The sequence below is a fragment of the Eptesicus fuscus genome, chromosome 5 (assembly GCF_027574615.1).
Source record: "Eptesicus fuscus isolate TK198812 chromosome 5, DD_ASM_mEF_20220401, whole genome shotgun sequence".
NCBI lineage: Eukaryota > Metazoa > Chordata > Mammalia > Chiroptera > Vespertilionidae > Eptesicus > Eptesicus fuscus.
The window spans coordinates 65,389,673-65,401,587 of record NC_072477.1 but is presented as its reverse complement, the minus strand read 5'-3'; the positions used below and the strand labels follow the sequence as shown (position 1 = coordinate 65,401,587).

Below are 11,915 nucleotides of genomic sequence, written 5' to 3'. Positions count from 1 at the left end.
CTCTGGGGAGTGTACTTTTCTAGGGAACCAGGCCTCCTAATGCCATAAAAGGCTTGGTTCTTTCCATTCTGAAGCCGAGTCGTGCCGACCTTTTTCTAGGAGGGATACCCGCGACTACGCCGTGCGGAATCCGTGGTTCTCGAGTCCCAGGTCCTCGGCTTCCTCGGCCCGCCCATTGGCCCCGCCCCCCGCACCTTATTGGTCACTCCAGGAACGCCCTCGGCTACAGACCGCACCCTCTCGCCTCCGCTCCGCCGGCCTAGTCGGTAGCCTGGCCTCGGCGGTACTTCGCGTTTTGAGCCGCTTGTGCCGCCATAGCTGCTGCTGCCGCTGCGGCCGCGGGGCTGAAATCGCCGAGCGCGATGGCTGAGGGCGCTGTGAGCGTCGCGGGCCCCGGGCCCCAGGGCTGGTGAGGCTGGGTCCGAGCGGGGGCGCTGGCGAGCAGCAGGGGCTCCTAAGGGAGGTGAAAGAGGAAGGTCCGGGGCCCCAGTGTGAGGCTCCCCGAGGGGCGGGGTGGGGGTGGGAGGCTCCAGTGGCGGAGCGGTTGCCGGGCCACAGCGAGCCCCGCGGTGCCGAGTGCCCTGCGGCCGCTGGCGCAGGTTCCCGGGCCCCTGAGGGATTCCGGTGGCCTCGGCGGCGGCGTGCTTCCGCGAACACTGCGATTGCCATGGGAACAGCTGGGAATTGACGGGGACCAGACCAGCCACCAGGTACTAGCCCTCGTAGGGCCCGTCCATCCTCCGGTTCAGACGCCTCTGGCAGGCACGGGCCTGTTCTTCCAGACGGTGAGGAACCGCGCAGGGTTTGAAGGCGGGAGTGTGAGGGTGAAGAGCAATGCCGAGGTGAGAGCGGCAGACACGGCTAGGCAGACGGTAAGGTGGCCTCCTGCTACCTCAGGCCAGTGAGCGGGCATACCGGAAGACCCCGTGGAGTGGACAGGCAGTGCTGCTGTTGAGGCACACCCCAAGACTGTGCCAGGAACTGTCCAGGGACTCCTCATCATGATGGCTGTGGAAGGGTCAACCATTACCAGCCGGCTCAAGAACCTGCTGCGATCCCCATCCATCAAACTACGCAGGAGCAAGGCAGGCAACCGGCGAGAGGACCTCAGCTCCAAGGTGAGTCCTAGCACTGGGAGCCCCCTTTTTCCAACCCTCCCCTCCTTTGCTCCGTGTTCCTCTTTCACCTTAACGCTTTCTTGGGAAAGAGGAGAACTAGAAGGCCCTGTGGCTCTAAAGGATCAAGTGTGCCCATCTCTGCCCTTCAAGAAAGCCATGGTTTAGTTTGAGGTTAAAGGAGAAATAGCCGCAGGGGTGGGCATGCCGAGATTCAATTCATGGAAAAAGGATTGGGAGGAAGGCAACCTGGATTCAATTCACTACAAACTAAGTCTGTGCTTGGGGAAGCCAGTTGATATGCTGTGACTCAGTTTCCCTTCTTGGAAGAGGGTAGTGGGATCACATATCCTGTGAAGGGCTAAGCCGTGACTAATGTAGCTGCAACTGTTAGTGTCATGGCTGGATTATGTAAGAAGGTGGTAGCATAAGGAAATATGTTAGAACTGCCCGGCTGGTGTAGCTCAGCAGTTGAGTGTCAATTCAGGAGCCAAAAGGTCACCAGTTTGATTCTGGTCGGTGCACATGTCGGGGTTGAGAGCTTGCTCGCCAGTAGGGGGCATGCAGGAGGCAGCTAAATGACTGTTCCTCTTTCGTCAATGTTTCTATTTCTCTATCCCTCTCCCTTCCTCTCTAAAATCAATTAAAATTTAAAAAAAGGAAAGAAATATGCTAGAACATCTAGTCTGAGGAATTGGCTTGGCAAATGCTCTTGCCTGGGCTCAAAACATATTTGTCTCTTCAAGAAACCTAAATTTATTTAACTGGAGCTTCTTGACTTCTTAGGAATGATAACAGCAAAACAGTTCTCCTGGTTTGCCCTTGAACGTTGCTTATTTCATTCACTGTATGCCAAGAGCCACATGCCACCCTGCTGCTGCACAAGTTCCTGAGAGGCCAAGTCCCTTTGCATCCACTCAGTGTTGGTCTTTATGTTTTCTTCAACTGTGTTGAGGCCCACAACTTTAAAAATACAAAAGTTGACTAAATTTATTGAATCCCTGAGGGAATCTAGGGCTTTGTTCCCAGAGGATTAGATTAGATCTTTGTATATTAGCAGTGTTTAAACAGAGTAGTAGCCTTGTGTGGTACAGGATTGCTACAGGGAGAGGCATTTGAGACCATAGCATTTTACTGCCTTGTATCTTCAGAGATTAGTAAAGCCAATGAGAAGTGATTGAGAGTGCTAATGTACAACATGGCAGGGTTCTGGGAGGACTTAGTTCAGAAAGCTATCTCTTAGCAGAACCTTACTTGAATTTGGTCAGAAGGTGAATAGCTTTCCTGTATATTTCTCAGGTCATATTAAATCAAAATTGGGCCTGGCCAGTGTGGCTCAGTGGTTGAGCATTGACTCACGAACCAGGAGGTCACATGAACCAGGAGTTCACGTTTGATTCCCAGTCAGAGCATATACCCGAGTTAGAGACTCAATCCCTAGGAGGGGACATGCAGGAGGCAGCCGATCAATGATTCTCTCTCATCGTTGATGTTCCTATCTCTCTCTTTTTCTCCCTGCCTCTCTGAAGTCAATTTTTTCAAAAAGTTAAATCGAAATTGGCTACAAGGTTCCTTGGCAGTGAAGATAGTGACTTTTCCAAGGACTCCTATTAATTGTTGTTCATATTCTCCAGATGTGGGAGAATGGGCCTGAAACTTAGAAACTTACTTAGAGTTGATTCTGTTCACTCATTTTTTTGTGTTGGGTCATTCTTAGTGCTACAAACACTCGTATTCTTGATTGGTAACTTGGCAATGACCAGCACTATTAGAGCAATTTTCTCATATCTTTGGCCTCTTTTTCTGACTGAGAATGGTTTAAATAGTATAAATGTATGATGGAAATTTAGTCTTCAGTGTTAATACTTACTGTAATTTTTGTTTGGGATCCAGAAGATATGATCATCATTCTTTAATACTTCCCATGTTGTTCATTATTAATGCATTCAACAAATATTTATTGTACCTATTATGCATGGAATCAGTGATAAGTAAAACATTCTTTGCTATCAAAGAGCTTGTGGCTTGTTAGACTTGTAGACAAATAATTACAACATGGTGTGGTAAGTGGTGCCCTAGAAGTATGCATAAATGGTAATGGCGGCATAGGAGCGGGAACCTAAGGGGAATTAGGAAAGACTTCACAGAGGAAGGGATGCTTGAACTGTGAATCCTGAGGCAAGAGGAGGAGAAGAGAAGCTCCCCAAGAAAACAGTGAAAAACATCCGTTTCAAATAGGAATTCAGTACTTCAGACTTTCTTTTTTTTTAAATCCTCACCTGCAGATATGTTTTTATTGATTTTTAGAAAGAGAGAGGAAGGGAGAGAAGAGAGAGAGAGAAACGTTGATTAGTTGCCTCTTGTATGTACCCCAACCTAGGGAGTGAATCTGCAACCTAGGTATGTGCCCTGACCAGGAATCAAACCTGCAACATTTTGGTGTATGGGATGATGCTCCAACCAGCTGAGCCACATGGCCATGGCAGTGCTTCAGACTCTGTTTGTTCTAGAGCTGTGAATAAAGGAAATACTTAGCTGATGTTGAAAGACCCTTCAGTAGTCTGACAGAGCAAGAGCACTTATGCATATATCTTTAGCACCTAAAAGTAGTAGCTGTCTTTGTGTGCTTAGGACTCTACAGGTATCTGACTCCTCACACTCCTTATTGAAGAGTCTAAGATGATTCTAAGAGCCTGCCTTGTGGTAACCCACATAAGATTTGGCGTATGAAGCTTTGTTAGCTGCTCTAATGTGTGGTGGCTGTGGATAATCACGGTAACACTCAGAGAGCACGTGATTCATGGACAACAGACTCTAAAATAAAATTTGAAGGCCAAGACATATGCCTTTTGGGGGGCGGGGAGCAAAGAAGGAAGTGACAGAGGGCCTTTATTCAGCTCTTACCTCAGATGGCCTGCTGCTTTGAATCATAGTATTCCTTCTACCTAAAGTAGCCTTTCCACCAAATTCTCCACTTATTTTTAGGTCCAATTCTGTATTTACTGGAGCCATAAGGCCTTTTCTGACTCCCCCCTCCCCCCCCCCCCCCAACTATGTTGGAACCAATTATTCTTTTATGTATGTCTTCATTTCCAAAGGTCAGGTGTAATGTTCTTTATTTCCTTTATATCACACTGTACTGTGTAAGATATGCAGCAAATAGTAAATGAATGAGGAAAATTTAAAGATGTCAAATATGGTAGGGATAAATTTGGAATTCTAGAAGAATTGATCAGGAAATTATCAGGAGGAGTTGTGTGACCTCTTGAGAAGAGAAATCAATGTTGAAAAAGAAGTAGAGATGCAGCCTAGTTAGGTGTGACAGGGAAGTACATATATGCAGAAAGTAGTGTTCATGAAAGGATTTTTAATTAAGGAGAGACCTATTTTTAAAAGATGTTTAAAATACGGTTAAAAACTGAAGTGAGAGCTGTAGAGATGAGTATTTAAATTATTAGAGAGAGAGTAGATGAGAGCTGGGATTTTAAAAAACTTCTCTAAGGAAGGGAATTCTCTGCAGTATAATAGAATTGGAAATAATTTGAGGTTTTATGCCTTTTCTGCTGGGTCTTGGATGAAGTGTAAAGTTATCAGTTGTAAACATCCTTCAACTTTGAGCCCTGTACAATTAATTGTCAGTTCTACTTCTCATCTCAGTTGAAGCTATGTTTTCCTTAAGAAGTAAATGTGTGTGCTTTTGATAGCTAACCCTCTCCCTATTTTCTTGAAGTTTCTGAAAGATTTTTATGTGAAGGGAGCTGGGTTGTTTTTCTCTTTTAAACAAAGGATAGAAATGGACTGAAGCTGAGCAGGCAAGATTTAAGTCAGGGATACAAAAGCGTTGCCTATGCTGGAGGGTTGTTAGATTTTGAAAAAGTAAGTGAAGGAGGTTTTGAAATTTTCCTCCTCCTCAATAGCCATTAATCCAGTCTGGGTATATAGCATCCCTTCTGGAAACAATGGGCAAGGCAACTTGCACCTTCTTCTAGTTATCAGTTTTTATGAATATGAGTATAATTAATTCTCATATTCCTCCCTCCCCAACACACAACACCTTTTTCTCTCATTTTCCTGTCCTATTTAATTATATGGTGGTACTTTGAGCTTTTTAACATATGACTCTGCGAAGAGTTTGTGTAGGTGAGTTTCTTGGAGGAGGAAAAAACTGGCAATAAATCTAAATTTCAATTTTTGCTCAGTGTTTGAGCCCAGGTATTAGTATTGAAATTCTTTAATCCATCTGTTTGGTAGTAGGGAAACATTTATTTATTTATTTAAATATATTTTATTGATTTTTTTACAGAGAGGAAGGGAGAGGGATAGAGAGCTAGAAATATTGATGAGAGAGAAACACTGATCAGCTGCCTCCTGCACACCTCCTACTGGAGATGTGCCCGCAACCAAGGTACATGCCCTTGACCGGAATCAAACCTGGGACCTTTCAGTCCGGAGGCCAACGCTCAGTCACTGAGCCAAACCAGTTAGGGCGGGAAACTTTGAAATCCTCACCCAAGGATATGTTTTTCATCGATTCTAGAAAGGGAGAGGGAGAGGGAGAGAGGGAGAGAGGGAGAGAGGGAGAGGGAGAAAGGGGAGAGAGAGAGAGAGAGAGAGAGAGAGAGAGAGAGAGAGAGAGAGAGAGAGAGAAAGAAAGAAAGAAAGAAATGTGAGAAAGAAATATCGATTTGTTGCCTCCCTTACATGCCCTGACTGGGAATTGAACCTGTGACCCTTTGGTGCACAGGACAATGCTCTAACCAACTGAACCACACCAACCAGGGCAAAACATTTATGGATCATTGGCTATAGCTTGATGGTTCTCACTTGGGGAAAGGGTCAGGAGGGCAGTGAGACATTCAGAATACCTATGCAACATTTAAAAAATACACATTCCTGGGTCCCATCCTAGCTATATGGAATAAGAACTTCTGGGGGTAGAGTTTGATAGTTGTATATGTATTGTTATACCAGAAGCCCCCTGCTGGGTTATGAACCCCTTGATTAGTGCTAGGACTCTGATATCTGTTGGCTTCATACTTAAGTCCACATTGAGGCTTCTTGAGAATATGTAAAGCTAGCCCAGTTTTACTCTTCTCCTTGAGTAGTTTAAACATTTAAAAAAAAATTTCCAGTTATCATTGACATAAAATATTATATTGGTTTCAGGTGCACAACATAGTTATTAGACATTTATATCACTAATGAAGTGATCACTCTGATAAGTCTAGTACCCATGACACCATAAATAGTTATTACAATATTATTGACTATACTAGAGGTCCGGTGCACGAAATTCGTGCACGGGGGTGTGTGTCCCTCAGCCCAGCCTGCACCCTCTCCAATCTGGGACCCCTCGAGGAATGTCCGACTGCCCGTTTAGGCCTGATCCCGGTAGGAATTGCCTGCCTAAAGGCTATGGGTGTATCCCATAGTCTTCATAAAAGGGATAGCAAGGCCAGAGCAGGGTGAAGTCCTTCCCCTTGAGTTGGGGAATACTAATACCCGGTAGGATCGGGCCTAAATGGGCAGTCGGACGTCCCTCTCACAATCCAGGACTACTGGCTCCCAACTGCTCGCCTATCTGCCTTCCTGATTGCCCCTAACCGCTCCTACCTGCCAGCCTGATCACCCCCTAACCACTCCCCTGCCAGCCTGATTGATGCCTAACTGCTCCCCTGCCAGCCTGATTGCCCCTAACTGCCCTCCCCTGCAGGCCTGGTCATTCCTAACTGCCCTCCCCTGCAGGCCTGGTCCCCCCCAACTGCTCTCCCCTTCAGGCCTGGGTCCCCCCAACTGCCCTTCCCTGTAGGCCCGGTCACCCCCAACTTCCCTCCTCTGCCGGCCTGGTCACCCCTAACTGCCCTCCCCTGCAGGCTTGATCGCCCCCAACTGCCCTCTGTAGTGAACCTCTTTCACGTCCCGTGAGGTTCAGGGTTCAGGTTCAGGGTTCGGGCTCTGGAGGAGGCTGCACACAAAGAGACTAGAAAATATTAATTTGGAAATATTGGGGGCCAGGCGGGAGCCCAACTCAAGGGGAAGGACTTCACCCTGCTCTGGCCTTGCTATCCCTTTTATTAAGACTATGGGATACACCCATAGCCTTTAGGCAGGCAATTCCAATAATAGCCAATCAGCAAGAATTTACATAAAACTAAAAGGTGGAAGTTGCTTTAGCTACCATTGTCTCAACTCAACAGTGGGTAGTTGGCTCTGACTTTTCAGAGCCTTCAAGGTTAACCAGCCTTCCGGGTTCCTTGTCCACATCTCTCTGCTAGTGAAGGCAATGGGCGGCTTCCAACATCTCCCCTGTTTTTTTTCCTTAAAAAATCTTGCATCTGCAGACTAGAAATAAACATATAAGAACAAAAATGAGACAAGCAATAATGGTTATGCTGAGAGGCAAATGAATCAGTCTGTAGTAAGTTTCTTCCTGGGCCAACAGTTATTTGAGTCCCAATTTCAATGTCCAACAGTTTTGAGTCCCAATTTCAATGTCGAACAGTTCCTTATGTGTACATGTCAGCAATGATATGCTAGTTCTGGATGGTGGACAAACGGTGGCAATGCATTTCCAGCCTTCTCTGGTTTGGTCCTGGGCAACCTGCAGCGATGCACAGCTGCTGACTGCTAGCATAGCAAGGCGTCTTCAGCGGCTTCCATCTCTGGACTGTTTCTCCTCTTGTCTTCATGGCTGGAGCAATCCGGTCAGTTTCTCTCTGGGATCCGCTATTGCAGGAATCCACATGGGCTTTTCTGAAAATATACAAACATATTCTCGACCAAAGGTTAATAAAGAATTCTTTTCTATAAATTTGACTTGGGATCCTTTTTCATTTTTTGCCCAGCAATTTTCCTTTGGCTTATTTTGACACCATGTGTGTTCATGGGTGTCTTGCTATTAGTATTACAAATGAAAAATAATTTTCCAAAGTAAAAAATTTCTTGATGTAATTTACTTACAGGGTATTTCTCCACATATCATATTTTTCCACTATCCCCCCTTTTTTTATTTAAATATTAGGCTTTTAGAAATTTTACAATGCAATCTTGATAACTTTTAATTTTAATTTTTTTCCAATATTTTATTGACTTTTTACAGAGAGGAAAGGAGAGGGACAGAGAGCTAGAAACATCGATGAGAGAGAAACATCGACCAGCTGCCTCCTGCACACCCCCCACCGGGGATGTGCCTGCAACCAATGTACATGCCCTTGACCGGAATCAAACCCGGGACCTTTCAGTCCGCAGACCGACGCTCTATCCACTAAGCCAAACCGGTTTCGGCTTAATTTTAATTTTTGCACAGAAATATGACTGCTTTGGATTCATTGCATGTTAAGCAATTTTACTATGAGATGAACTATCAATAAAAAATTTTTATTTAATACTTCAGGAACAGGTTTTTGTCCAGTACAATTAACTTTTCTTGAATATTCACTTATTTCAATTAGCCAATTTAAATTAATCTGAAATAAACTTTATTTTTTAACTTTACTTGTCCTAGGTTATGGACAATAAATGACATTAACCAAATTTTTGCAATTAGTCTTTGAGTAGTTTTACATAAACTTTGTCAGGAAGGCAAAAACACAAATTATTTACTTTAGTTTATGAGGCCAAATATATTGACTTTCAATTACAGTTCTTCAGATGTTTGAAGAAAACCTCTCTTTATTTCCTTCCAAAATAATTCTCAGGCTACAGAGAGTTTCTTTTAAAACTCTTTGTCTTTCTTTAAGACAAGCAACCTACAGGGCTGCTGCTTGGCGCTCAAGCCTACAGCCGAATAACTAGCTATATTACAAGTAACTTTACATAAAGTTGCCTTTTTATTAAGCTTAGAATATTATTTGTAAAGAGTATCCCCTTTGGCTAATTAGCATATACAGAGGGATCATGGGAGGTCTCAGTAACTTTATTCAAAGAGAGGGGTTGGCCTTTGCTGTTTCAAGATGGCGGCCCCCAGGGTAGCTGCAAGACATGTGGTCATCATGGCAGCTGCCTAAACTGTTAAAGCCAAAACTATACTGCTGACAAACAGAAATCTTACTAGCGGTTTCTGGTGGCTTTAAAAATATTGGCTTTTCATTTAGCTTAATTTATATAAGACCTTGATTATAATTCAAAAAGGCTAATTTATCAAGTAATTTAAGTAGGTATCTTTATTTAAAAAGCAAAGCAAAGCAAATTTAGTAAATGTTTATGTCTGATTCACAAGGCACAAACTTTGTCGCACCTCCATCCTAATTAAAAATGCAGGCGGCTATGGGCTTTTTGTTATTTTAACTTTCCATCTTAAAATTTTGCTGTTAAAAATTTGGCTTTATTTAGAAATTTTGTTTTGTCCTCCTTAGAGGCCAAAACTTTCATAACATTTATAAGTAAAATATAATTATTAATTTTTTATTTGATAAAGCTTTCCATGCAATTTCAAGTATATTAGATTGGTTAAATTTCAAAAATTTCCTTTCAGAAGAGAGAACAAATTCTTTGAACCACTCTGGGCCCTTGGAGCTCTCCAAGAATCATCTCTTGGTGAAAGCCTTGAAATTTTAACATGGAAAAAACCATCAAACAAATATCCATAGGATTTAAAGATTATAATACTTTTTATAATTATCCTAAGGTATCAATTAAATTTTAAGTAGTTTTTGCATAAAAATTTTGGTTGGGATCACAGAATTAATCCTCTTTTTAATTAGACCAATAAGCAACATATTTTGAATTCCTAATTATTAGAGAAAACACAACATTTTATTTTCTCAAAAATAAATTTTTATACTTTAGGCATTTAATTACCACAACTACATTTTCTCCCAACTTAATTTGAACTTTAAACTTTTAGACTGGCTAGTCAAATATTTATCATTTCTAGATTAGTATTACCTTATATTTTTAAGAATAAATTTCAAAAATACAATAATTAACTTTAAACCAACCATATTTTTTCTCTGCTGGGGGAAGTTGAGTAGCAAGTTTGTAGGTATTCAAATGCAAAATTGTCCTTAAAGAATGGCTACTGGTGGGAAGCTGATTTACCTGTCTGCTGGGGGAAGGGTGACCACCCCTTCTTCCATTAACAAAGGGCGTAGCCAGTCTTTATCTGGGCTACTTGATCTTTATAATATATTTTTCAACAATTTTTTGAGTTTCAAATCCAATTCCAATTATTTTAAGGCATTTACTTTGGATAAATTCTTTTGTAACACAATTCACTGATTTTCTTGAAGGCCTTAAAAGTTAGCTTTTTAACACCCTTCATTGGCATTTTAAAAACTACTCTTTATTATGGAATGCGAATCCTGTTGCTGGAACTAGCTTGAATTTCTTTCCTTTTGGTCAAATCTGCCATTTTTCTCAGGAAAAAACCAGTCTTGGGTTTTTCATTTCTGTAGCCCTTGTAAAGAGTCAAGTCCAGTTTAAGACTTATCTAATATTTGAAATCGGACCATGCGCACATTTTGTCTTACACTAGCTTTTCTCTTTACACGTGCACAGATATCCCAGACGCATTTCTAAATTTTTAAGGCGAGAAGACTTATTTTTTTCCATCACCATTTATCCTCCTTATACCCTCTTCCTCCTCTACCCACCAACCCCCTTCTGCCACTCCTGGCAATCACCACACTATTGTCTGTGTCCATGAGTTCTTTCTCTCTTTTTTTTTTTCTTTGCTCAATCCCTCCACCCCTCCCGTACCATATCTTCTTTATCCAATCATCTATCAGTGGACACTTAGGTTACTTCCATAGCTTGCTAATTATAAATAATGCTGCAGTGAACATAGGGCTGCATATATCTTTTTGAATTAGTATTTTGGATTTCTTTAGATAATTATCCAGAAGTGGAATTGCTTGGTCATATGATAGTTCTATTTTTATTTATTTTTGAGGAACTTTCATATTGCTTTCCATAGTGGCTGCTCCAGTTTATGATCCCACAGTGCTCAAGGGTTCCTTTTTCTCCACATTCTTGCCAACACTTGTTTGTTGATTTATTGATGATAGTCATTCTGACAGATGTGAGGTGATATCACATTGAGGTTTTAATTTGTATTTCCCTGATGATTAGTGATGTTGAGCATCTTTTCATATGTCTTTTGGCCATCTGTATGTCCTTTTGGGAGAAATGACTATTTGGGTCCTCTGCCCGTTTTTTAAATTGGAGATTTGTTTTTTTGGGGGGTTAAGCTGTATGAGTTCCTTATATATTTTGAGGTGTCATTGGTGCATACCTTCTTCCATTCAGTAGGTTGTTTTTTTGTTTTGTTGATGGTTTCGTTCACTGTGCAGAAGCTCTTTAGTATGATATAGTTCCATTTGTTTATTTTTTCTTTTGTGTCCCTTGCCGGAGGAAACATATTAAAAAAGATATTACTAAGAGCAATGCCAAAGAGTTTATTGCCTATGTTTTCTTTTAGGAGTATTATGGTTTCAGGTCTATATTTAAGTTTTTAATCCTTTTTTAGTTTATTCTTCTGTGTGGTATAAGAAAGTGGTCTAGTTTCATATTTTTAATGTATCTGTCTGGTTTTCTTACCACCACTTATTGAAGAGACTGTCTTCACCCCCATTGTACTATATATCTTGCCTCCTTTGTCATAGATTAGTTGACCATATAGGTGTGGGTTTTTTCCTGGACTCTATTCTGGTCCATTGATTCATATGTCTGCTTTTATGCTGTTTAAGTTACTATAACCTTGTAGTATAGTTTGATATCAGGTAGTGTGATACCTCCAACTTTGTCCTCTTTTCTCAAATTGTTTTGGCTATTCTGGATCTTTTGTGGTTACATCTAAAT

The 11,915-nt window shown here is 42.0% G+C and overlaps 1 protein-coding gene across 6 annotated transcripts in view; it reads left to right on the top strand.

Annotated features, from left to right (window-relative positions):
* Nucleotides 1–282: 282 nt before the first annotated feature.
* Nucleotides 283–11,915, top strand: part of MAPKBP1 (mitogen-activated protein kinase binding protein 1) — a 67,239-nt gene continuing 55,606 nt past the window's right edge. For 3 of the 6 annotated variants that reach the window (XM_054716333.1, XM_054716331.1, XM_054716332.1), the window contains exon 1: nt 283–1,118. In XM_054716333.1, coding sequence (XP_054572308.1) covers nt 1,002–1,118 — 117 coding nt within the window. In that variant the 5' untranslated portion in view covers nt 283–1,001. The remainder of the gene's footprint in view (nt 1,119–11,915) is intronic. The other 3 variants (XM_028147523.2, XM_054716330.1, XM_054716329.1) reach the window with 3 other exon arrangements.